The 26982-nt window shown below is 38.7% G+C and overlaps 1 protein-coding gene across 1 annotated transcript in view; it reads right to left on the bottom strand.

The window, feature by feature from the left end:
* Nucleotides 1-26982, bottom strand: part of TTN (titin) — a 277029-nt gene that overhangs the window by 164693 nt on the left and 85354 nt on the right. Inside the window, exons 68-109 of the mRNA XM_070422663.1 lie at nucleotides 25870-26148; nucleotides 25467-25748; nucleotides 24422-24700; nucleotides 24020-24307; nucleotides 23586-23864; nucleotides 23214-23492; nucleotides 22828-23106; nucleotides 22420-22707; nucleotides 22010-22297; nucleotides 21205-21486; nucleotides 20665-20943; nucleotides 20263-20544; nucleotides 19835-20113; nucleotides 19459-19746; nucleotides 18416-18694; nucleotides 18049-18322; nucleotides 17664-17947; nucleotides 17236-17523; nucleotides 16806-17093; nucleotides 15116-15397; nucleotides 14629-14907; nucleotides 13928-14209; nucleotides 13534-13812; nucleotides 12728-13015; nucleotides 12341-12619; nucleotides 11956-12234; nucleotides 11588-11866; nucleotides 10728-11015; nucleotides 10295-10582; nucleotides 9531-9821; nucleotides 7189-7476; nucleotides 6512-6604; nucleotides 6109-6394; nucleotides 4652-4835; nucleotides 3925-4014; nucleotides 3563-3830; nucleotides 3202-3462; nucleotides 2256-2465; nucleotides 1967-2044; nucleotides 1838-1864; nucleotides 1371-1430; nucleotides 979-1062 (exon numbers count right to left, since the gene is read on the bottom strand). Coding sequence (XP_070278764.1) covers nucleotides 979-1062; nucleotides 1371-1430; nucleotides 1838-1864; nucleotides 1967-2044; nucleotides 2256-2465; nucleotides 3202-3462; nucleotides 3563-3830; nucleotides 3925-4014; nucleotides 4652-4835; nucleotides 6109-6394; nucleotides 6512-6604; nucleotides 7189-7476; nucleotides 9531-9821; nucleotides 10295-10582; nucleotides 10728-11015; nucleotides 11588-11866; nucleotides 11956-12234; nucleotides 12341-12619; nucleotides 12728-13015; nucleotides 13534-13812; nucleotides 13928-14209; nucleotides 14629-14907; nucleotides 15116-15397; nucleotides 16806-17093; nucleotides 17236-17523; nucleotides 17664-17947; nucleotides 18049-18322; nucleotides 18416-18694; nucleotides 19459-19746; nucleotides 19835-20113; nucleotides 20263-20544; nucleotides 20665-20943; nucleotides 21205-21486; nucleotides 22010-22297; nucleotides 22420-22707; nucleotides 22828-23106; nucleotides 23214-23492; nucleotides 23586-23864; nucleotides 24020-24307; nucleotides 24422-24700; nucleotides 25467-25748; nucleotides 25870-26148 — 10407 coding nt within the window. The remainder of the gene's footprint in view (nucleotides 1-978; nucleotides 1063-1370; nucleotides 1431-1837; nucleotides 1865-1966; nucleotides 2045-2255; nucleotides 2466-3201; nucleotides 3463-3562; nucleotides 3831-3924; nucleotides 4015-4651; nucleotides 4836-6108; nucleotides 6395-6511; nucleotides 6605-7188; nucleotides 7477-9530; nucleotides 9822-10294; nucleotides 10583-10727; nucleotides 11016-11587; nucleotides 11867-11955; nucleotides 12235-12340; nucleotides 12620-12727; nucleotides 13016-13533; nucleotides 13813-13927; nucleotides 14210-14628; nucleotides 14908-15115; nucleotides 15398-16805; nucleotides 17094-17235; nucleotides 17524-17663; nucleotides 17948-18048; nucleotides 18323-18415; nucleotides 18695-19458; nucleotides 19747-19834; nucleotides 20114-20262; nucleotides 20545-20664; nucleotides 20944-21204; nucleotides 21487-22009; nucleotides 22298-22419; nucleotides 22708-22827; nucleotides 23107-23213; nucleotides 23493-23585; nucleotides 23865-24019; nucleotides 24308-24421; nucleotides 24701-25466; nucleotides 25749-25869; nucleotides 26149-26982) is intronic.

Below are 26982 nucleotides of genomic sequence, written 5' to 3'. Positions count from 1 at the left end.
GAAATCTAATTTATGATTTTTGACTTTTGTTCCTCTCTGCTTTCAGAAGTGGATGAAACATATTTGACTATGTTCATATAAATGATAAAAAATGATTTTCTTTGTTATTGAGATTGTATTAGTCACAAAACTAGAAGTTGTGTGTGTGTGCGTGTGTGTGTGTGTGTGTGTGTGTGTGTTTTAACTGAATTTCTCCTGGGCCTGGCTGAAAAATAGCTCAACCTTTTAACACCAACTATAGTGGGTTGTATGGGACTAGCATGTCAAACCCAGGAAACTGCTATAGTAGCGGTGGCTTAGCTATGAAAAAATGTGACTTGGACATGTAGAATCTTCCTGGTGATGCTGGGAAAATTCTGAAAGCAATTCCGAACTCCTCCGAACCCTAGCAAGTCCTAGACAGTCTACTGACTAATTTAGTTCAGAGACTTGGCGGCATAACCAGCACTTATTGAAATGTTTGAGAGGAGCAACTCCCTGGCACGTGCAAGAGCTCCTTATTGGTGAGCTCACTCCTTAGCTTTAAAAAACAAAAACCAAATGTGGTAAAGATAGCTTAAATCATATATTTTAAACAAAATAGTAAAGTTTAGAGTATTTAACATTGTAATTGAGAAAAACAACCCAAACTATAATTTTTAATTTGACCATAAAACAAATGTGATTTACTAGAAATCAACTGTACTGTTTTATTATGTAGTAGAAAAATATGAAACATGAAATCAGTTTGACATTAATGTTTAAGCAATTCCATTAAAATGAAATATTTTAATATTAAGCATTGTTGTTGGTTTGTCTGGCGATTTTCAGGCTGCAGGTCCATGTCTTATGCATTTGGTTAGTTAATATAATTTACATTTTGAAAGGCAATTCCACCTGTTGACCACTAGAGGGAGAATGTGTTGCATTAAACAACATTTTCCAGGTCTGCAATAGTTAATTCTATATTTTGACATTTAGGTAAAGAACACATACTACCTTCAATACGTTTTGCTGGTGGTTTCTTTTCTTCAGGTGATGGTAGCAACACAGGGATAGGAGGAACAGCTGTAGGAGGGATTTCTGTAAAACACACACCCATCATCAGTTAGTTACATGGTTTGGTTTCTCATTATGTGAAGCATAAGAAAAAATCTCATGAATTTCTTTCAGTTCTTCAAAGGTATTATAGTACCTATCCATCTATCAGATGAAATAAAAATAGCATATATTTATAACTGTCACTACTCTTTTGCTCTGCTTTTTAATTACACAGTGAAGAACATAACATGGAAGTGTGTTCTGGCTCTCTGTTATGGTCTGGCATTGGTAATTTCCTAGCAGTAGAATATTGCTGCCCCAAACCCAGGAGTTTTGGTCCCAAATCTCACCTTCTGGCGGTATTGCTCTGATAGGCATGGTAGGGATTGGAACTCTGGAGTCAGGAATATCTGAAAAGGGACATTTAATGATCAGCACAGAGGGACTGAGAACACAGGTGTTTATTAGACAACTCAGATGCGTTTGATTGTTAGGCATTTCCAGCAGCAGAACCTACCATATCGACAAGAACCATACAGGCACAGGCAGGCAAGTTTATTCCCTGTGAAAGTTTTTGTTCTATGGCCATACCAGTTGGCATGACCCTAGATATGGGACATTATTTCCAATTCCCCCCACTCTCAAAGCCCCATGTTTGTATTATTTATGAAAAGCATTATGTATTAATGTTTATATTATTAATGGAGAATATTTCACGGAAAAAGATAACATTATTAGAGATTTTTTTGTTTGGCTTCTTCATTTACAAAATTATACTGAATGTATTGTAAGCAAGGATTGTTTTTCTTAAACTCACCGGGAGGCTTCATCTCAAGTTTGATTTCTGCAAAAGAAAAAAAAAATAGCATGTTTACATTTAGAATTGTCTCGACAGGCTACTTTGTTTCAAAGACGGCAGGGTGGTTTTAATGAGGTGCTCTCTGACCTTTGGTTGTTAGGTACAGCTCTGCTGTGCTCCTCGCTTCTCCTCTTGGCTCCAGTCGAGCAATTACTGAATAGACACCTAAGGAAAAGAATCATCGAGCTTTTGTTTTCTGCTATATTTGTAAATACCCTGTCTTTCTTTTAGATATAGTTTGTATTATTTTTATTTCTCTTTCCTAAAAAACGATTCTATATAGAATTATAGAGTGTAAGTGTAAAGGAGGGTAGAACTACACAAAACAGACAAGCTTTACATTATATATTCACGGGGACACTGTCAATCAAATTACCTTCGTCATCTGGGGTCACGTTGTGGATGGTCATATAGTGGCAGCGACCGTCATTCCTAAAGTTGTATTTCTGGCTCTCAATCAGTTCTGTGGGTCCTTTGTACCAGGTCACAATGGCATCATCAAAGGACACTTCGCACTCGAAGGTGGCGGACTGATGCTCGCTCACCACGATGTTCTGGATGCGCTTTGTAAACTGAATTGGCTCAGCTGTTTAAGTACAAAGAGAGTCACAGTTAGAATGTGTAGGAAGAAGTTTCTCTCACTGTGCTTTCCCCTCAGATATTTAAAGTCTCCATCTTTTTACCCAAATGGAAAATAGCAGAAAAATATTGAAAATATAAAACAAGAAGATAATGCACTTCTTTCCATCAGAAACTAAAAAACAAAGCAATAACATCCCATATAGAATCAATGTAAAAAGAAGTATAATGTAGTTCCTGTAAGTCCTTAAAATATCTGTTAATTCTATCTATGAAATGTCATACAGAGGGAGTCAAATTAATTCTTATAAACCAAATATTATAAACTCCTAGCCAAGATCTTTTAGACATACAGCCATGAAATCGGGTCCTTTCCAAGATTTTTTTTTGGGGGGCATCAGAATCACAGATGTGAGAATTACAGAATTTAGCAGAATTGTAAAGATTCATTAAATTTAACAGAATTATGGAATTTAACAGAAATAACCATTAGAAAGTCACACCTTAGTTTAGACGGAAATTTGCTTCTAGTCAAAAAGAGCTATGCAAAGGAATCGCTACTTACGTGAATCTCTCCCTTTCGATTTTGTATGCACTTTGAGATGTGAGTGAATGCTTTGAGTGTGTGTGTTGGGAATGAGGACACACCAGCACTCTGGGATATGCCTGATGGTGGAGCCGTAGGGTCCTGCACACCTTTGGCCATTGGCCGAGGCTGCGCCAACTCCAGCAGCTTCACCCACCTTCAATCCGGAGCTCTGCTGAAGTTTCCAGGTCACCGTGTTTGCAGGTGTACTGGCCCTGGTCTTCTGCGCGCACATCCGCAATGGTCAGTTTATGGACTTTGTGTTCCACTTCTGTCTTATGTCGACCTTGGGGTTTCAGGATTCTGCCATTTCTGAACCATTGGGATTTTACATTTGGCACAGAAAACTGGCACGTCATGGTGCAAGTCTGGCCTTCCTTCAAAGTGACATCCTGCAGGTGCCGTTCCCACGCAGGCTCTGTTGGTATGACACAGCACACATTGTGTTTAATATCACAGGCAGATATGCTCAACAGTCAATCTCTCAGGGTTGTTTTTTTTTTTAACTCTTTACTTACCAATTACTGTCAGTTTGGCACTAGCAATGTGTGGGCCACACACCAATCTATAATTTCCCTGATCTTTAAGTTGGCAGTTTTTGACTCTAAGTGTATGTCGATCACCATCGATGCTTATTTCAAATTTATCACTGGGTTCCAGTTTTACAGTCCCTTTGTACCATGAAAGCTTGATTTCTGGGTAATTAATCTTAATGTCGATTTCAAAGACAGCATCATTATCTTTCAAAACTGTCTGATTTTCAATATCCTTGATCAGAGTGACAGGCTAGGAGAATAAAGAATTAAAATGCATTATAATCCTTCCCTTATAATTCCCGATAATAATATGTTCACTTCATTATCAGCATCCTTAAGTTTACCTCTGTCTGTGACAGCCTTTGCTGAATAAATGATACAAGTTCTTCAAATTCCTTTTCTTCTTTCTCTGACTTCTCTATTTCCTCAATTTCCTGAGAAGAAAAAAAAGGGATAGGTATTTCATATAAAATAAAATCTGAATTAGAGGATACGTGATTATATTTAGCTACCATTCTTTCTTTAGATCTTCAGAAATTATTAATTTTTTTTTATGGAAAGCGAAGTCATTTATTCCAGATATAGCTCATTCCTGGTAGGTCTCAGCAATGGCATTTCCTCCTTATACTGTTTTTTTTTTTTGTTTTTATTGTCTAAAATTTTACATATGTCTCCTTTTTCCCTGCTTGACCCCCCCTCCCCACCCCTCAGCCATTCCTACCCCGGGCAAGCCCCCACCGCCCCATTATCTGTGTCCACTGGTTATACTAATATGCATGCTTATAAGTCCTTTGGTTGCTCTCTACCCCTCCCCCCCGCCCACCATTTGTCTCTGGATATATTCTTGTTCATCAAATTATGTTGATCATTATATCTCACATATGAGTGAGATCATGTGATATTTATCTTTCTCCGACTAGCTTATTTCGCTTATTAGCTTCCATTCTTAATGCTGCTTAGGTTCTATTCAACCATCTTATACAACTATAGGATTCTGGAAATCCCAAGGGCATATGCTAGAGGATTCAAATGTGAATTTCTAAAGATGATGCTATCTGCAAAAGATCATACCAATCTATGTGTCTCTTCTTCTTGACTTTGCTTTAGCAGTTCAAATGCTTGAAGAAGACCGCGGAAGTCAGTGATGCCGTACATGCGGGCATATTTTTCATATTCTTTAGGATCAACATTTTTGAGAAGTTCCATGATATCAATTTCTTCTTCTTCCCCAGAACCCCTCTTTAAGGTGGGAGCCCTAAGTAAAATAAGAAATAAACATAAATCACCTGTCTTCTACTTATTTTGAATGGTCTATCATCATTCCAAGTTTATAAATGCCTTTACAAGATTTTTTTTCTCACAAAGGAACAATTCTATGTCCTTTATTTAAGAAATATGAATATCATGCTAACTGTGAAATAATAAAAATGTGAGTGTGGAGATGGAGTGGATTAAGATTGGATCATTGTTATAAAATACATAACTTTTAAAAAAATATATTTTATTGATTTTTTACAGAGAGGAAGGGAGAGGGATAGAGAGTTAGAAACATCGATGAGAGAGAAACACCGATCAACTGCCTCCTGCACACCCCCTACTGGGGATGTGCCCGCAACCAAGGTACATGCCCTTGACCGGAATCGAACCTGGGACCCTTCAGTCCGTAGGCCAACACTCTATCCTCTGAGCCAAACCGGTTAGGGCCATAAATTTGATCAGAGTTTTTAAAAAGAAAAAAATAGTGAAAACATCTTTGTAAACTTTAGAGCCTAATGAAAGAATTACAAGGAAAAATAATAACAGCAATAGAAAGCATTAATAAGGGATAAATATATGTCATGGAAAAGATGTATGGAAATTAAATGTTGATTAATTTAATAATCCAATAATTATGTTGAAACTTAAATTGTGTTGAAATTATTGGTAATTATAAACAATGTTTAAAATAGTTGATCTAGAAAATAATTCAGAGCATGAGATATCATACATAGAAACAAAAATTTCATATCTAGTCACATAAACACGTTTCTATATAGGCCATTTCCTTTGTTTAAAATTTTAATAAAAATTTATCTCTTTCTCAAAACTTTCTCATGATTATTCAGAAATCAATCTTAATGAACCACTAACTTCTGCCCAATTATTGTGTATTTTCTTATCTTTTTCTGTTAAAATGTCTGTGTGCTTATGTTCTTTCACAGTCTGAATCTTGGAGGAGATAGTCCAGTGATGGTGAACCTATGACATGCGTGTCAGAGGTGACAGGCAAACTCATTTTTTTGGTGGATTTTTCTTTGTTAAATGGCATCTAAATATATAAAATAAATATCAAAAATATAAGTGTTTGTTGTACTATGGTTGCAAATATAAAAAAATTTCTATATGTGACATGGCACCAGAGTTAAGTTAGGGTTTTTCAAAATGCTGACACGCCGAGCTCAAAAGGTTCGCCATCACTGGGATAGTCCATGCCTCTTGAGAGATCTCTTTTGTGAGTGGAAAATTATATCTTTTAAAATTAAACTTACTTTTTCAGCATTGCTCTAAGGTCTCCTTCAATTTTCTCTTGCTTCTTCCTTTCGTCCACCTGCAGGTTGACATTACTTTCAATTTCGCCATGTTTATTAGATGCGACACATCGGTACAGGCCAGAATCGGTTTTTGTGGTGTCTCTGATCTCCAGCTTGGCCTCGTCGCCTTTCTGCAGGATGGAAACGCGACCTCCTGGGTTCAGTTGTCTCCATTTCCCTTTTGTCCATTTCACATTAGGGATTGGATCGCCGCCAACTTTTGCAATGAATGTTGCAGTGGTTTCTAAGGAGTAATGAAGACAAATAAAAAACTTAATTTTCCAAAATCAGTTTTTCCAAAATTAAACCAGAAGTAAAGTGTAGAGAGTAAATGAAGCTGTATTTTTCAGGAAGTACTTACTTTCCACCACTCTGATACTCTGAGGCTCTGATACGAAGAAGAGTTTCCCGTCTACTGCTGCTTTCTTAGCTGTGGGGACGGCGGTTGGTTTGTCTAAAAAACACATTTACATGTTTTGTTATCACGATTACCTTAAGACTGTAAGGAATAATTGTCTTTGTAAAATAAGTTTTAGGAATTTGGCAGAGACAAAAACATCATGCATTCTAGGACTCTATATATGAGTGGATTGCAGAAGATAAAGCAATTCCATATACATTTATAACTAGTTGTAGCTGTGGCACACAGGCTGAACTACAATCATATTAGTAGTATCAAATCTTATATTTCTAGACTTGGCTTTATTATACAGATTTCTGCCAGGGCTATGACACCAGGATACCTCATGTCACATCATTATCATTTTGGAACTTTACTTAATTTTACCCTCTTATACGGTGAAAAGAGGTTCAAGAAATATGATGTTGAACTTGGGGTAATTTCAGACAGATTTTATTGAAATTAGCTTCCATTAAATTATCTAATACTTCAATTATAATAAGGGAGCTATAAATTGCAAATGAGCAATAACTGATGTTTCTAATAATCTAATTACGTTCTTACTTAAATTGCAAAAAGTAAATAAATGTAAGTAGCTGTTGGTTTAATCTGAATAAATACTTTTGAGGCATCTGTACCTTTAATGGTCACTTTTGATTTGGAAGTGTCACTGCCAGCCGAGTTGGAAGCTTTACATACATAATCGCCCGCATCTGCTTTGGCCACATCCTTGAGTTCCAGCACAGCAGTCCCACTAGCAAAGCTGAAGCTGCATCTGTCTGAAGACTTGACTTCCTTGCCAGCCTTCAGCCACTGGATCCTGATTGGCTCCGAACCCTGCACGTGGCAGCTGAGCTGCACGAATTCTCCTTCGCTCACTGTTACGGGACTAAGGTGCTGATCAAACACAGGTGGCTTCTTAGGCTCTGGAATTAAAAAGGCATTTTAAACATAAAATAAAAAGGACCACAAAAGGGACATAAAGGCAAACAAGTATTAATTTCAGACAAGCAACAAGTTCTGCCTCTAACAGGTAGCACTGGTTGCTGCGGTAGAACTGAATCACGTTCCTGATTGATTTCTCTTTGAAGTCAGTAGTTACATTTGTTGAATAAAAAAAAAAGATAAAGATTTCAAAACAAGCAAAGAACAGATATCATAAAGCAGGCCATAAATCACCCAAGCACTTGTGACCCGATTAAGCCCTGCAAACATTGCACTGGTGGTTATCATAACTGCTGTATACACAATTGATTCTCTCCAACCTGGGTACAGCTGCATTTTCGCTGAACTCTAAAATCCTAGGGCTTATTGAGGAATTCTTTTAATCTAGATCAGTAATTACTTTATTTTATTTACTTTATTTTATTTATATTTTGTTAATCCTCACCTGAGGATATTTTTCCACTGATTTTTTTTGAGGGAGTGGAAGGCTGGGGACAGACAGAGAGAGAAACATTGATGTGAGAGACACACATCGATTGGTTGTCTCCTGCACGTGCCCCAACGGGGGCTAGGGATCAAGCCTGCAACAGAGGTACATGCCTTTGACCAGAATTGAACCTGGGACCCTTCAGTCCATAGGCCAACACTCTATCCACTGAGCCAAACCAGCTAAAGCTAGTAATTCTTGCTACCCTCTGGGAAAGAAAGTCAACATTGAGTAATCCATGAGCCCTGCATCTTAATATGTGATTTTCTCTGATGTTCATCTTTAGCTATTAAATGCAGAAAATCCAAACTTTGTCCAAAGGATTTAGGAGTTGAAGCAAATGAAAACCAATGAAGAAAATATGTAACATGATATGAAGTCCATGTAGAACTCAGTGTTATGCAATGATTTTATTCAGTGGTTCTGAGACCTACATATATGAATAAGGCAAAATTCACAACTACAAAGATTAAAACTTCTGGTGTCTACTTTTTTTTTTTAAAAAAACTGTATAGATAAATACCTTCAGAATTCTATATAAAGTCTTATCTACTTAATGGCAAAAGCATCAGGAATGTAAATCATGAATATAAGCCACTGTCAATTACATATTTTACTAATGATGTTTTAAAACTAAACAAATGTAAATCCTATTAAATGAGTGATAAAATTTGAATTTTAAGACAACTCAAAACACACACCAAACAACTCAATTATATTAACCTATTAGTGATATTAACCTATTATCTGTGTACCATTATATGGCCAATTACATCACCAGAGTCGTTAGTCAATTACAAGCTGCTTTTAAGAGGTTAATTTGTAAAATGGTTTTGATGACTCTGCACCATAATCATCTGGGTGAATCCATTACGGGCAGAGGATCAGATCGAGATGATACCCTTAAACAATATAGTCTATCTTTGCCTCAAGCTATGACTATGTAATTAAATATGTCTTCCAGAATGAGATGCAGTAATATCATTCCACTCATCTATTTTTTCTTTGTAAGCAAATTTACTCTTTTATCTGGGATTAATGTTCATTTACAGGCTAAAAGCTTTTGGCAATATATGTCAAACAATAATACTTTAGAAATATGTTTAGAAAAGAGAATGCTCCAGAATGTGATATAACTTATAATAAGCAAAGCTAATGCAGTATTCAAGGAAAAACATAAGAATATATATCGAAATAAATGTGCTTCATAAAAATTTATATGTCATTTATGCATGAACTTCAAAGTAGACTTTGACTTCTTGCTGCCTGAGAGAATTTTAGGATGGGATTTACTAGCTAAGATTTTTAGTCCAGCTACTATATGACCTCTTCTTAGGTCAGCCAAGCAATTAAATTACAAACAATATATATCTTAAGTAAACATCTGGAATTTTGGTAAGTCAATTAAATAATATATATTTATATTCATTACAACTGACTTTGTCGACAGAGTTGAAGAAGAAAAGCACATGTGAGAGGCATGCACACGACTATCTCATAGGCAGTGAAGAAAAACACAACAGTCCGGGGGCCGTGCAGATAACTAACCTTTGATGACAACGGAAGATGTACACAGAGCAGAGCCTGCATCATTCGACACTTTGCACGTGTACAAACCAGCATCGCCCATGCCCGCCTTCTTGACTTGCAGCAGCAGTATGTTGTTCTTGAATGTGATTTCACAGTTAGAAGTTGGATGTATCTCTACATTATTCTTGTACCAAGCCGCAGTGATAGGCTGGGAACCGGCCACACGGCCCTCAAGTTTGAAAGAATTCCCTTCTGTTTCTTCTACTGTCTCTGAGAGCTTTTTAGTGAAACTCGGTGGGGTTAGCCGCTCTGTAAGAAATTGAAAGCACATATGAAGTCGAATCCAGATGTAGTTATTACCATGAGGTTTTTCAAAAGAAAAGAAATCATCTTTTTTCGTTAAAATTCAATGCTGACCAACTAAATAAACAATATCAGTGTGTGTTCCTAAACATTTTAACCTCCTCCCAAAGCTTATTCTAAATTGTTAGCTAATTTAAGGGATAGAAAATAAGGATAACAAATGGCCATTAACAGAACCAGATAGATGTAAAAATATAAAAGGGAGGTTGGTGTTAGGATTATGCAGAATATGTAAAATTTTAGAGAAATACAGATTTAAAGAGATCACTTGTTCTCTAGAGAAACCTATATCCTTTTAATCATTTTATGCCATTTGTTTAAAAATGTGTCCTTAATTACATTTGTCCTAAAAGCTGCACACTTAGCATAGAATGTATGATGATGACGTTTTGTCAGACCACATGCAAAATAAATCATACCTTTTATATTAAGCTGAGCTGTGCAGGAGTCCTTTCCCACCTCATTCACAGCATGGCAGGTGTACTGTCCAGAATCTCCCTTGTCTACTTTCAGAATTGTCAGGTGGGCAGTGTTTTCCAGGTAACTAATCTGGTAGTTGCCACCACTTCGTATCTCTCGGTTGTCCTTGGCCCAGCTGACCTTTATCGGCTGTGTCCCAGTAACGTGGCACTCAAAGTCCGCGCTGTCTCCCACCACAGCATCCACAGGGGCAATGTGGATGTCAAAGAAGGGTGGGTTCTTCCCCTCTGAGGAGAGCAGAAAGACAAGGTTTCAGGCTCCCTGTCCGGACCATCCCAGTTTACAGAAATCATGATGTTTTCTCCCTAATTTTGTACTTGATTATAACACTTTTCATTAGAGAAATAGAAAGAGGTTTAAGAATCCACAAACCTGTGAGAATGAGTCTGGCACTAGAAGAGGCAGACCCTATAGGATTTGTAGCTGTGCAGGAATACTGGCCTGCGAGGCTCCGGTCTGTTTTAAAAATGTTGAGGGTGGCTACCTTATCTAAAAAGGATGTTTGTACATTTGGGCCATCTTTCAATGGCTTGCCATCCTTATACCAAGACACGGAGAGAGGCTCTGATCCAGTTACGACACATTCAAAAACAACCGGCAGCCCAACTGTTTCTTGAACATCTCTCAGTTGTCGAGAAAACGACGGTGGAAGTTTTTGCTCTGTAAGAACAGAATTAAAGTATTAAACACTTCTGGACATTTTATTGAACGTTCTCACAAATATCGTTAGGTAGATAATGCCGTTTCTCCATTTCTACAAATGCATCAGGAGGTGTTAACATTTCTATAATAAACTTGGACCCACAGGAAAACATGCAAACTTTTGGAGCAAAAGTGTGTCACTCTTGAGGCCAGCCTAATGCACAGTAGGTGCAAAGCCAATAGGGAACTTGACCGGCTTAGGTACATCTCCAGGTATGCAGCAGGTCCTCCTACTTTTCAGGACTGCCTTCTAGCATTTTGAATGACACACTCAGAGGGTGGGATTTTAAAAATATGGCCCCTCGTGTTTCTTAAAGATTTAATTATAGAGCCAAAGGACTACATGATCCTGCCAACTGAAGATTTAGTCATCTTATCTCTCTGGGAAGGCCATTAATTATAGGTGGAATTATATAAGCAGAAAATTTTGCATTTGGAAAGAATTTCCTAAAAAGAATGCTCTCAAGAGATATTTTAAACCTAGTTTAAAAGAAATACAAATTCGTTCACTTCTGAAATATTTCAGTCACCTTGAACAGTAAGGAAAGTTGATGAAGAGACTTCTCCCACACTGTTTTCAGCTCTGCAGATATATTCTCCGCTGTCATGACTGCCAACCTGGTTGAAAACCAGTGTAGCAACATTGTTCCTGAAATGCATTTTGTAGGTGGCAGTGGGTCTCAGCTTTGTATCTCCCTTGTACCAGGACACCACAATTTCAGGGGTTCCAGCAAGTTGGCATTGTAATGAGGCAGAATCTCCAACAGTCACCTTAACAGGCTCTAACTGCTTGACAAAATATGGTGGTTCTGCAGGCAAGAGAGATAATGAGTCATGAAGGAGACAGGCCAGCATGCTTATTTATATATAAAGGTAGGAATGTACAGTCATAACAAACCTAGGATCTGTATTTGTGCTGAACAGGAGTCTTTTCCCGAAGCATTTTCAATGTAGCAGTTGTATTGCCCCGAGTCCTCCACTGCGGTACTCGGGATTTCCAGGATTGAGGATTTTTCCGTTGTGGTTATATTACACCTCTGAGACGGAGCGATATTTATGCCATTTTTCTTCCATGTAACTGAAATGGCTGGAGTTCCAGTGTACGTGCCTTCCAGGATCAGGGCTTTTCCTTTCTCTATGCTGTAATCATTGAGCCTCTTCACAAATTTAGCTGGGGCTATAAACAAATTGGAGATGCGAAATCAAACACACATACATACAGATGTAGGCTCGTCTATTAAGTCATGTATGTTCACCGTGAAGGTGCGGGGCATCAGACAAACCTTTGACATGGAGACGTGTTGTGCAAGAAGCTTTGCCAGCTTCATTAGTGACTATGCAGGTGTATTCTCCACTTTGTGAGGTGTCCACATCAAACAGCTCCAGTTCAGCAACGGACTCTTCCAAAGACACATTGCACCTGTCCCCTGGCACTAGTTCACTGCTGCCCTTGAACCAGCTGACACTGAAAGGAGGTGTTCCCTTTATGATGCTGGTGAAAGTTACATTGGCTCCAGTCAAAACATCCATGGCATCAGGTTTCTGAACAAAAGATGGCGGTTCTAAACAAAAAAAGCACACAGCAGAAAAATTTAGTATTTTGATTGGCGATGACCAAATGCTTATAAATTATGAAATGCAGTTCTGTTTTTACTGCATTCTTAACACACCTCTCACAGTCAAAGGAGCACTGCATTCATCAGAACCAGCCACATTCGTAGCTACACAGGTGTAGTCACCAGCATCTGATTCTTCCAGCATGTTCACAGTTAAAGCACACGTGTTATCTGTCAGGGTGGTCTGGTATTTCCTTCCACTGCTGATCTCATTTCCCTCATGGAACCACGAAACAGAGATTGGAGGCGATCCATAGACTTTGCACTCCATTACAACTGAAGAACCAGATAGACCATTCGTTTCTTTCAATTTTCTTGTGAACGAAGGAGGAATAGTTCGGTCTAAATGTGATAAAAGTTAAACAAACAAGGGACATCAGTTATAAAATGATTTGAGAAGAGATTTACTGTCCTTTTGATTGGATAGACCTTGATCTCTTTGGCTCTTTTGTAAGGGTATCAAAAAAAAAAAAAAAGAATTCCCTATTGGGTTACACGATTGAAAGCCTTGAGAATCAGTGGGCAGGATGTGCTAGTTAACTTATTAGGGATGTTGGTCCTCTTTGCTGTGACTCATTATATGGTGAATTATTCAAGTGTAAGTGATATTAGAAGACCACTTTATCCTTTTTCAGAAATTCAGTTTCACTCCTATAATTCCAAATTGTGAAATTTCTCAATGAGAAAGGGATATAACTTTTGAACTTGGTCTTCTAACTCTAGGTATGTTACCTCTGATTTTACTGATTCAGAGGATGTCAGACCATGTAATGCTGTAGAAGATGGATCTTCCCCTACATATATATGTCAATCAGGAACTACATTATAATAACACTGCAACAAAAGCCTAACCAACCAACCTGACACTTGAACTGAGGCTGTGCAGCTGTCTTTGCCAACAGGGTTTTGCACCTCAAAGCTGTATACCCCACTGTCCCTGGGGGCTACGTTGATAATCTTAAGACCAGATACTTTGTTGAAGAAGCTTATTTTGTATTTGCTGTCACTTGTCAGTTCTTTTCCATCCTTAAACCACTTAGTACTGAGTTCAGGTGTGCCAGTGACTATGCATTCCAATGTACAGGTGTCTCCTGTGGTAACTTTTATGGATTCTGGTTTTTCCACAATTGCTGCAGGTTCTAAAACAAGATAAAATTGCATCCAAATTTTAAAATCAAATAGAAAAACTAAAGAAAATGTGGACACTGGTAAGTGTACAGCATGTGTTCATCGTAACATCCTCTTTGTACTGACCGAGAATGGACAGTGTAGCGAAGCACTCTTGCATTCCAGCATCATTTTTGATCTGACAGGTGTACTTTCCAGCATTGGCTATTTCTGCTCTTGAAAAATGTAGGGTTGCAGTATTTTCTGAATAAGAAATCCATATGTTGTCACTTTCTCTAACAATTTCCCCCTTATCTTTGAACCACACCACTGAAATTGGCTCAGCGCCTTCAATAGTGGTCTGCAGCTGGACTTCTTCACCAACGACGGTAGAAATGTCACTGAGCTTCTTCACAAATCTTGGTGGTGCTGATGAAAAAGAGGCATATTATTGATTTAAAATGTGTGGGATTAATGGCATTTCCCTTAATCATGAATGCTAGTAATCAAAGAAGTGATAATGTGTTGTTTCCATATCTTAAAATAAGAGGCATTCTTGGTGATTGTGAGCAGGGACACATTAGAGTTTGCAGTAAGAAGGAAGAGTTGAACGTTTTGTACTCTCCAGACTTATACATCAAATCAAAACCTATTGGAAAAATTGTCGAAGAGGATACTTGGTTCAATTTAGAAATGGGATGCACCCTAAACAAAAAGATTTGGAAAGGCAAAAAAAGGGAAAAGTAGAAGAGATAGCTAGTGATAAAGAACTGGACAACAGCTAAGGGGCCAACAAAGCATGAATATTTGAAGAGAAAGTGAGTATAAGAGAATGAAGTCACCCTAACCTTTCAGAGTGATAGAACCAACGCAAGTGTCACTCCCCACATCATTCGTGGCTTTGCACTGATATTCCCCAATGTCGGCAGTGTCGACATTCAGGATGTGAATACTTGTAAGGAAGTTCTCAGACATTATCTTGTACTTCTTGCCGCTCCTCAGTTCTCTCTTGTCTTTATGCCAAGAAACTTGAAATGGGGGAGTACCCTGAAGCTCACATTCAAGATGAACATCAGTTCCTTTCAGTGTCTCCATGGGATGAGGCTTTTTGCGGAAAATGGGTGGTTCTAAAATTGGAAGGTAATTCAGTTAGGAAAAAGGAAAGAAAAATTAGGATATATTCTGCAAGTATATAGTTACAAGTAAGATTCAGTTTTCTATTGTATTCTTTAAAAATTTTAAGACATCGATGGAAAGTCAAACAGGGCAATAAGAGGACAACTAGAGAGGAGGGGAGGCTACTGTGAAAAATACAAAAGAAGGGTAAGATCTGACCTTTAACTTTTAAGGAAGTGCTGCTGCTTGCACTGCCTGCTGCATTGCGGGCCTCACATGAGTAGTCGCCGCTGTCTTCAACACTGAGATGGTGCATTTCCAACACTGCCACTGAGTCAATGAATGACATTCTGAATTTACTGCTCTCTTGAATTTCAGTTTCATCTTTGTACCACGAAACTCTGATTTCTGGAGACCCTCCTATTTTACATTCGTATCTTGTCGATTCATCCTGCTTCACGATTCTTGAAGGTTCTAGCTTTTTAATGAACCTGGGTGGTTCTATGGAACCAAGAGGGAAAACATAAGGTAAGGGATAGAAAAGACACATATAACTCAAGATGAAGTAAAAAGAGGAATCTCTGCCAATCAGAGGTTTTTAAATACATTTATTTTTACAAGCACCCACATCAAATATTTTTGCAAAAGGAAGAAGGAAACACATTGATTCCTATTGTATAACCCTCTTCCCAATAAGAGAATCATGTGTCTAGTACATGATCAGAGGCAGCGTGTGTATCTGTTGGTAGAAGCACTATAAGGCTCATGGGGAATAAGAGAGTTTGATTACTTTCTGTGTGTAAATCAGTGGAGGACTGACTATTTCCTATGGTTGAAAAGACATCATTTATGTACCATAATAAGTCAGAATAGCAAATTGGGGTCAGCTATGCTAATATTTTTAAAGTGCCCCTTTCTCTTAGAGGCTTTAGATATTTCTTCAACTTTCATAATTTCCCTTTGAAGTGGGGTGGGCAATACTTTCTTCATTAACTGAAGCAAAAAATTCAAGCTTAGGGAGATAAAGATGGTTAGTTAAATGCCATAGAGCAGGTGGGCTGCTAACTCTAATTCTATTTTATTTAAAGATATTTAGAAACCACCACCATCACAAAACTCCTTAATAATGCTCTATGGGTTGACCAGCAGTCCACTGAGTGAAGTATTTAACTTCCGACAACAGCAGCCATGAACATACTATAGAAGGAAATGGCTGTCTTCCAAAATGTCAGATATTAATGTACTCCCCACCTCCCTGGCTTCCATTATTATTATTATTTATTATTATTATTATTATTATTATTATTATATTTTTTTTGGTTTCAGTGAAGAAGGGAGAGGGAGAGATAGATAGAAAATCAATGATGACAGAGAATCATTGATCAGCTGCCTCCTGCATGCCTCACAATGGGGATTGAGCCTGCAACCTGGGCATGTGCCCTGATGGGGAATTGAACCGTGACCTCCTGGTTCATAGGTTGACACTCAACTGCTGAGCCATGCCAGCTGGGCCTTCCACGATTATTTAAGTGGGGTCAATGGAGGACAAGCTATTAACATAATTAATCTGGACTCTCCTTGAAGAGCTTGAGAGCCTGGGGCTCTGCTGTCCCTTACTGGGACAAAATACATTCATTTAATAACTATTGGGGAAAATAAGTCATTTGAGATAACTTCCTTCAAATTTTGATTTTCTTACAATTATGTGAAATTTTTTTGTTCACTCTCTCTCTATTTTTAGCTTTTGAAAATGGATTTTCAGTCCACTTTAATAAAAAAAATTTGATCCACATGATCACTTTTAATTACTTGACCATGATCCTAAACATAACTTTCAAGCACATTCTTCCTCTTATATTTTAAGATATTGAAAATGGTAGAGACCATGCTACTTTACTCAAGCGAGTACCTTGTACACCCAGATGAGCAGAACAAGAGTCTTTTCCAGCTGCGTTGCTCGCGTAGCAGGTATACTGCCCCGCATCACCTTTGCCTACTTTGAGAACTGTCAGAGTGGCAGTATTTTCAACCAAAGTCATCTTGTAGTTGCCTCCAGGGCGAATCTCTCGGTTATCTTTGGCCCAAGTGATTTTGATTGGTGCAGTTCCAGTTACATGACATTTAAAAGACCCACTTTCTCCAAGAGCAAGATCTACTGACACAGGCTTTAGATCAAAGAAAGGAGGCACTTCATGCTCTAAAAAGAATGAAGACCAACATGGTGACTTCAGTTTTCCTGCTCCCTGACACAGAGCAGAAACAAAGTGGCACCAGAGTTTGGTGGCCCGGAGCAGTGAAGCTCCTTAACCATGCGGAGGGTAATGTGATGAGCTACTCACCTGAGAGAATGAGCTTAGCACTGGATGAAGCAGTCCCAAGAGGATTAGAAGCTGAGCAATTGTACTGACCAACGTGGCTCTGGTCAGTTTGTAAAATCTGGAGAGTTGCTACATTATGAACAAAAGATGTTTGCAAATTAGAATCATCTTTCAAAAGCACCCCATCTTTGTACCAGGACACTTGAAGGGGTTCTGAGCCATTGATGCGACATTCAAAGGCAACTGGGAAGCCAAGAGTCTCGTGGACGTCCTTCAGTTTTCTTGCAAAAGTAGGTGGAAGTTTGCGGTCTGTAAAGAAATTACAGATAGACCTTATTTACAAGACAGAGTATATCTACAACATATTTCAGCCCATTAAAATTTTGATGTTTTTAAGAAAATGGATTTGTCAGTGCACAGCAAGACTTGTTAAGCAAAACCATCATCACCTTTGATAACAAGCACAGCTGAAGAAGCAACTGCCCCCACACTGTTTTCTGCCTTGCACGTGTACTCTCCCACGTCACTATGGTCCACCTTGTTGATTACTAAGGAGGCAATGTTATTTTTGAATTGCATTTTGTATGCAGGAGCAGATCGTAGCTTTGTGTGTTCTTTATACCAAGAAATTCTAATTTCTGGGGTTCCATCCACTTTACACTGCAAAGTTGTAGGTTCTCCAATGGCTGCTTCCACATGTTCCAGAGGTTCAATAAAATAAGGTGGTTCTAAGGTACAAAGAGTGGTAGTCAATCAATCATGCTAACTAACAGAGGATTTTTAAGAGCAAGAAAAGAGAGCAATTAAAAAGAGGTAGCTGTCAACACACCTAAGACAGACACCAGAGCTTCACAAATATCTTGACCGGCCTCATTTTCTATCAGGCAACTGTATTGTGCATAATCCTCTACCGTGCTGTCGAGAATTTCCAGTATGGTAGATTTTTCTGTCATAGTAACACTGCAATTCGGAGACTGTACAAGAGGAGACTCATTCTTCATCCAGCTCACTGAGATGGGAGGCGTGCCGGTATATGTGGCCTCAAGAACTATGGGACTTCCTGTCTCAACACTGAAATCAGCCAATCTTTTCACAAAGGTGGCTGGCTCTATAAGGAGAAAATATGAGGGTAAAATTGACGTCTTCAAATGAAGACTTAGAAAAAATTTAAAAGATACACAAATTGGAGTGCAGAGCAAACCTTTCACAAAAAGATGTGTGGTACAGGAAGCACTGCCAGCATCATTAGTAACGAGGCAAGAATAGTCTCCACTCTGCAATGGCTCCACCTCAAACAACTCCAGTTCTGTGACAGAATCTTCCAGAGAGATGGTGCAGGATTCCCCTGATACTAGTTCCCTGCTGCCTTTAAACCATTTGACCTTGAAAGGAGGGGTGCCTCTAATGACACTGGTGAATGTGACACTCATTCCAGGTAAAACTTCCACAGAATCCGGGGTTTGTGCAAAAGATGGTGGTTCTAGATACCCCGGGGGGAGGGGAAGATCAAGAGAAAAAGAGAAATCCAAGTGTGAGAGGTGCTTTTGCTATTTGAAGAAAAGGGAGCCAATTAGTGTTTTGGGGAATTTATCCGAAGAAACCCAAAATACTAATTCAAAAGAAAATACGCATCCTATGTTCACTGCTGCATTATTTACAATAGTCAAGATCTGGAAGCAGCCCAAGTGTCCATGAGCAGATGAGTGGATAAAAAAGCTGTGGCACATTTACACAATGGAATACTACTCTACCATAAAAAGGAAGACAATTTTACCCTTTGTAACAGCATGGATACAATGCATGGATACAAAGCATGGATACAAAGCATGGATGGACCTGGAGAACATTTTGCTAAAATGTTTCAGAGAGAGACAGGTACAATATGATTTCACTCATATATGGAATTTAATGAACAAACTGAACTACTGAGCAAAATGGAGACAGACTCATAGAGGAAAGACAGACAGCTATGGTGGTGGTGGTGGTGAGATGGTCAGGGGGAATGAGCAAAAACTCAGGGACTCAGACAACAGTGTGGTGACTGTAGGGGGAGGGGATGAATGGAGGTGCAAGAGGGAATAGAGGGGATAAATGGTGATGAAAAACATAAAATAATAATTTTAAGAAAAGAAAAGAGAGCCAAGACTAATAAATGAAGATGAAATAAAGAAATCCCATGCAAGGCAGGCACCGAGTCACGTGGAAGAGACTTAAGAAGCGGCAGCCTGATCCTTGCACACTGACCTTGCACAGTCAGGACTGCCGAGCACTCCTCAGAACCAGCCACGTTGGCAGCCACACACGTGTATGTGCCTGCGTCGGAAGGCTCCAGCAAGCTCAGATTCAAAGTACAGACATTTTCCGAAAAGCTGGACTGGCATTTAGGCCCACTAACGATCTCATTTCCATCCTGAAACCAGCCAACAGAGATTGGGGCCGAGCCAGAGACTCGGCACTCCAAAACCACTGAGGCCCCCAGGGTGGCGTTCGTGTCTTTCAGCTTGCGGATGAAGGAAGGAGGCACAACTCGATCTATGTGGAGAAGGGCAGTTTTCTGTTTAAAGAGAAGCTTTATTTTCCAGGAAACATTATATAACCATAAACACCTCCTACGACTTACCGGAAATGTGAACAGATACAGTGCAGTTACTTTTACCAACACTGTTTTTCACTTCAAAGCTGTATAACCCCCTGTCACTCATTTCTGCACAGGGGATCTTAAGTGAAGCCACTTTGTTGATGAACGTAATGTGATGTTTGCTGTCCGCAGATAACTCTCTTCCATCTTTGAACCACTTGGTTGAAAGTTCTGGTGATCCAGCCACTACACACTCTAATGCAAAAGGATTTCCTGTAGTGACAGTCATGGGTTCTGGCTTCTCTACGATTCTGGCTGGTTCTAAAAGATGAAGTATAATTACACTGAAAATAAACTCACCGTACAAACTACACATATAATCAATATTGGGAAAGAGTAATATTTGTAGAAAACGATCATGGGTCAATTAACCTGATTTTCCCCTTCTCAGGCTATACTTTGTTACTAACCTAGTACAGTCAAGACGGCGGAACATTCTTTCATTCCAGCATCATTTTTGATTTGGCACACATATTTTCCAGCATTAGATGCTTCTGGGCTGCTAAGTTGTAGGGTTGCGATGTTATCAACGAATGAAATCTTCGTGTTTTCACTCTCTCTGATGACTTCACCTCTATCCTTCAGCCAGACAACAGAAATGGGCTGGAAGCCTTCCACTACAGCCCGTAACTCGACAGCATCCCCAACAAGGGTTGAGGTGTCACTCAGCTTTTTCACAAATCGTGGAGGTTCTAATGAAAGAAATTTGTGGTTTAGGGGAAAAAAATGAGAATCATACCCATATAAATTATTGGTCAAGCAAGAAAAGATGAAAGGAGGAGACATACATGTTCGTGCCCAGGTATACAAACCTCTGAACTTGACAGTGCAGACACACGTGTCACTTCCCACCTCATTAGTAGCTTTGCAGTGATATTCTCCTACATCAGAGGCTTCAAGATTAAGGATATGGAGACTTGTGTCAAAATTTTTTGAAGTAATTTTAAATTTCTTGCTGCTTCGAACTTGCTTCCGGTCTTTAACCCATATCACTTCAAATGGGGGTGTTCCCGAAATTTCACATTGTAAGATGACATCAGAACCTTTAAGGGCTCCTACTGGAGCAGGCTTCTGGGTGAAAACAGGAGGTGCTACCGGGGGGGGGAAAAAAGATAAACAATAAAAACATTTGCGTACTAAAAAGGAAAAACAAATTAGAATCTACAATCATTAAGAATGACTGGTGTGACCATATAACAATATGCTAACTTAAGAAATGACAATTCATAAAAACTAGTTTAAGAACTGCAAGCAAATACTCTTAACTAGCCTTGCTACTTTGGAGTTCATAACATTCCTGAGCAGGAATGGAAATCAGATGGGAATGAGGAAAGAAGTTCAGTGTGTCTAACCTTTAACGGTCAGCGCTGTGCTGCAGCTGGCGTCTCTCACACCGTTATGAGCTTCACAGATATAGTCTCCGCTGTCCTCAGCACTGGCCTCATTGATGGTGAGCAACGCCACGGAACTAACGAAGGACATGCTGTATTTCCAACTTTCGTGAAGCTCACTGTCATTTCGGAACCACAGAACTTTGATTTCTGGGGAACCACTTATTTTACATTCCAGTTGGATGGATTCTCCCTGCTTTGCAACTTTTGAAGCTTCTAATTTCTTAACAAACTTTGGAGGTTCTAGTAAATCAAAGGAAAAAAAATAACATGTTTGTAGTTGAAGACCCTGTAAGTGTGTATTTAAACTGGTTTAGTAAGAATATCCTTCCTGAGAATTTTGTGGTGAAATAAGTTGCATTTTCTATATTTTTAAAGAGAATTAAATTGATAAGTTTATTTTGTAGTTTGAATTTATAAGTTAAAACATACAAGTTAATGTATTATAGAAATGCTTGACTAAAGTTTAGTAATGATAAATCAGAATGCTATGGAACAGGAAAGAATGGAAAAAGAGAATGGATAGTTGAAACAACATTTAACAAATATCAATTAAACAACACTTATTGGTAGGATTACACTTCCCAATACACTAACTTAAAGAACAATATAAAGAGAAAACAGAAATTTGATTAATGTTACCTCCAACACAAATATACAAATTGTGACATGATCCAGTTAGTTTATCCCCAAAATTTAAAAACTAAAGAAACTTTTACACAAACAAGGGAAAGAACAAACATTGGTAAATGCCACATAATGATACCTTTTACACTGAGTTGAGCTGAGCACATGTCTTTGCCAACATCATTGGTTGCTTGGCAAGTATACTGACCGGAATCACCTTTGCCTACTTTAAGAATTCTCAAATGGGGAGTGTTTCCCACACATGTGATCGTATAATTTCCTCCAGGACGGATCTCCTTGTTATCTTTTGACCAAGTGATTCGCATTGGTTGAGCGCCAGTAACATGACACTCAAAGTCAGCACTTTCCCCAGCAATTACATCTATAGATACAGGCTTGATGTCAAAGAAGGGAGATTTCTTGGGTTCTAGAAGATGAGGAGAAAAGGCAAAATGTGTTTGTTTTTTGCTTTTGTCATTGGCCATTTCTACTTTGACAATGAGCAAATGGTAACGGTTTGCAAAGAGAAAGATTGACATAAGAACAAACCTCTTGCTGTCAGTCTAGCACTAGAAGATGCTGTTCCAAGTGGATTGGAAGCTGAGCAAGAGTACTGGCCAGAGTGACTCAAGTCAGTCTGCAAAATTTTCAAAGTTGCCACATTATCTACAAAGGATGTCTGTAGATTTTCATCGTCTCGCAAAAGTACCCCATCTCTATACCAGCTCACTTGGATGGGTGCAGAGCCATTTAATCGACAAGTGAGTGTAACTGGTAACCCAACAGTTTGTTCAATGTCCTTTAATTGTCTTGCAAAGGAAGGTGGGAGTTGACGCTCTGTAGGAAGACAAGTGATACTTGAGGCATTAGTTGATGAAATGAAAATTCCCTTATAAAGATAAAAGAGTTAAGATAAGGAAAAAAGACATTTGTTAATTTCTTAAATGACATCATCACCTTGAATTCTGAAGACAGTCTGAGAAGAAGCAGTTCCTATGCTATTTTCTGCCTTACATGTGTACTCTCCACTGTCATTGAGATTCACTTTATTAAAAACAAGTGTGGCCACATTGTTTGTAAAGTAGGTCCTGTATTCAGGAGTTGACCGTAACTTGGTGTCTCCCTTGTACCAAGACACTGTAATTTCTGGTGTCCCAGCAACTTGGCACTGTAAAGAAACCGAATCTCCAACGGCTGCCTCCAGAGGTTCCAGTTCCGTAACAAAATAAGGTGGTTCTAAAGAAGAAAGGCTCACATTAGCAACTGGAATGAAAGAAAACCAAACAAACCATGCTTCCTGGTAGATGAATGCTGATCAGTGAAGACAGAATAAGACAACACACCTAATGTAGACACTAGAGCTTTGCAAACATCCCTTCCTGCCTCGTTTTCAATCTCGCAGGAATACTCTCCTGCGTCTCCTTTTGTGCTATTCAGAATTTCCAGGATGCAAGTCTTCTCTGTTGTGACTACGTTGCATTTTTCAGATGGGGTTATGGGAACACCACCCTTTTTCCATGTAACTGAAATGGGAAGTGTTCCAGTGTAGGTGCTCTCCAGAATGATGGACTTTCCTGGTTCTACAGAGTGATCGCTTAATTTCTTCACAAATGCAGCAGGTTCTGGTGAGTGACAAAGCACAGCAGTTAAACACAGTAAAAATACAAAGATTTCAGTGTACAGAAAACAGGAAGAACAAATGCACTTGAGCAAACCTTTAACAAAAAGACGAGTGGTGCAGGATGTTTGGCCAGCACCGTTAGAAACCACACAGGTGTATTCCCCACTCTGAGATAGGTCGACATTAAATAATTCCAGTTCCGCTACAGTGTCTTCAAAATAGATGTTGCACCTGTCTCCTTTCACCAGTTCTCTGGCACCTCTGAACCAGCCAACCTTGAATGGAGGGGTTCCTCTGATAACACTTGTGAAGGTGACATTTTTGCCTGGTAGTACTTCCATAGGTTCAGGTTCCTTCACAAAAGAGGGTGATTCTACATAGACATGGAGGACAATGAAAAGATCCTGTAAGCTTCTAACTTAAGTGCAATTCTGAATAAAAAAAGAAGAGCACTTTCAAATGTGTGTCAACCTATATGTGCACCCAAAGAGGAATTTGTAAGAAAGGGTTTGAGTGTCTAACACTGACCTTGTACAGTCAACACTGCACGACATTCATCAGACCCAGCGACATTAGCAGCCACACATGTGTAATTGCCCATATCTGACATGTCCAGAGAATTCAGCTGCAATGTGCAGACATTATCTGAAAATGTGGTTTGGTACTTCGCTCCACTGACAATCTTAGTTTTCTCATGGAACCAGGCAACAGAGATAGGCGATGATCCGGCTACTTTGCATTCCAAGATGCAAGAAGTCCCCAGCACCCCACCAGTATCTTTCAGTCTCCGTGTGAAAGAGGGAGGAACCATTCGGTCTGTGTGAGGAAAGGCGAGAGATGCGTCATGATTTGGAAGAATAGAAGACTCTTGAGAGAAGAAAATTTGAAAGGAATTTGCATGAGCAATGGGAGGAGTACATCAGCACTAACCTGAGACATCGACCACAGCTGTGCAGCTGCTTTTTCCAACGTTATTTTGAACCTGGAAAGTATATGTGCCTGCATCTTGCCTTTCAACGGAGAGAATCTTTAAGGAAGAGACTTTGTTGTAGAAGCTAAATTTGTGTTTTTGGCTGCTGGTCAACAGCTTTCCATCCTTGTACCATTCGACTGAGAGTTCAGGAGTGCCAGCCACCTTACACTCTAGAGTGCATGTTTCCCCTACAGTCACTGTCATGGGTCCTGCCTTCTCAACAATGACTGCAGGCTCTGAAATAAAATTCAATAGTCATCTGTCAAGGTCTGGTAGAGGTATCTCTACTATCTTGATGTCTACTTTCAGATTCACTAAGATTGTTTATTCCAATGAGATGCTTATGTGAGGGCTCTCTCTCTAGATTCAAAATGTGATTTCACACTGTCATGAGTTATTATTGTAGGAGGTATTATTAAGAAATACGTTTGTGCACTAGTTGATTTCCAAAGCAATTCAGATAATGTAGATTAGAATATGTACATTGATTTGCACTGGACATTGAAAGCAAAGGCTACATGTTATTTTTGATGACTTGGTATTTTTGCTCTACTTTCTGGTACAAAAGACAGATTTTTGGAAGTTGTCATTCAAACAATTAAAAATTGAAATTTAACATGCCCCATGATGAAAGTGGCAAGTTTTTCTATCACTTTGATCTTTGCTGTTCTTGCCAGCTTTAACAACTAGTACTTGGGAAACAAAATGTCATGCTGGGCTTATAATTTTTTTTTACAAGTAACTAAAGATAGTCATGATTATATCTGCTAATCCAGCAAGAAATATAGTAAGTAAACAGTAAAACAGATGGCTATTTTTTTGTTAGAATCACAGAGTTTTGGAAGATTTATTAGATTCCTTAAACCTTTCAAATAGATGAGGGTGGATAATATAGCTCTAGGAGAAATTCTGAGAAGGAGATTCTACCAGTAACTCTTAGTAACTCTCTCAGCATTTGACACCCCTTTCCATCAGGGGATTATTGTACCATATTGTACCAACCTAGAACAGTCAATGTGGCCATGTTCTCCCTCATTCCACCATCATTCTTGATTTGGCAGATATACTTCCCAGCATTAGCTGGTTCTGCTTTTGCAAACTGTAGAGTTGCAACATTTTCCACAAATGTAATTCTGATGTTTTCACTTTCTCTAATCACTTCTTCCTTCTCTTTAAGCCACTGGACAGAAATAGGCTGGATGCCTTCTATAGATGCTTGTAATTCAGCAGGCTCCCCAGCTACAACGGTGAGGCTGTTCAGTTTGGAAACAAATCTTGGTGGTTCTGAACATGGAAAGATGGATGGAGATTGTTCAAAAGGTCGTCCAGATAATGGAACAGAGAAAAAAAAATAAGCATTTTGCACATTCCTGCCATTTCGGCCACAAGCAGGAAATATGCTTACCTTTTAATTTTACAGTGCAAATGCAAGTGTCGCTTCCCACTTCATTCTGTGCTTTGCAGTGGTATTCACCAATGTCTGAAGTTTCGACATTGAGAATGTGAATACTTGCATGGAAGTTTTTGGATGCAATCTTGTATTTCTTGCTACTTCGGAGTTGCCGCTTGTCTTTGTACCACACCACCTCAAATGGTGGTGTTCCCGAGAGTTCACACTCAAGACTAACTTCAGTATTTTTAAGGGTTTCTACTACAGGAGGGAAGCTGCTAAAGACAGGTGGTTCTGTAAAAAACAAGAGTTTCTTATGAATTGGGCTATTTAATTTCATAGAATATTTTTATTTCTTTGTTTTTAAATTGGAAGAGTCAAGGTACTATAATGGGGAAGTGGTGTCAAGTGCTACTGCTTGTAGTGAGGATAGCAGCTTCAGAGTGGCCATTAGCCTTTATAAAATCACTCAACTTCATTGGCAGAGAACCTAACTGTCCTTACTAAGCAGTTCAACACTCTGTCTACTCCATCTTACTTATTTATCTTGGACTATAAAGGTTGATGTGCAAGTTGTAAAAATCTAATCAAAAGAGAAAAACACAACCAAACAAAGCCAAAACCCCAATTATATTCATTAATATGATTTGCATGAAGTATGGAATCCTGACTTCAGGAATAAGCTTTCGTATACGATCTACAACTGAGAGACTCGGAAGTCATCACAACATTTGTGATCTGAGTCTTTTGCTTCAAAAAATGGTTACTGCATTAACCATAACATTAAAAAAGTGGACTTTGTGACAAAAATATTGGAAAATGGCAGTAGAAAATACTAGTACTATTGCACCAACGTATAGTGATATAATTTTATAAAAATATGAACTGATTCTTGAGAGAAAAGAATATGTAATTGTTCTGTTTTAAATATAAGGTTAAAACCTATATTGCTTGCATCTTGTATACCAGTAGCAAATATTCCTTGTTATTAATGATAAATATTATTCTGAGGATGATATATTTACAAATTAAAGGCAAAATTAATTTTAAAATGCCTACTTTGGTGTTTTTGCATGTTTTTGAAACATCAAATTTGAACTCCTTGCCTAATGTGTTGTGATTATCAGA

Source organism: Myotis yumanensis, unplaced genomic scaffold (genome assembly GCF_028538775.1).
Source record: "Myotis yumanensis isolate MYYU_CA2020_CCGP unplaced genomic scaffold, mMyoYum1.0.hap1 SCAF_8, whole genome shotgun sequence".
Taxonomy (NCBI): Eukaryota; Metazoa; Chordata; class Mammalia; order Chiroptera; family Vespertilionidae; genus Myotis; species Myotis yumanensis.
Note: the sequence above shows the minus strand (reverse complement) of the source record. Positions and strands in the feature narration are given on the sequence as shown.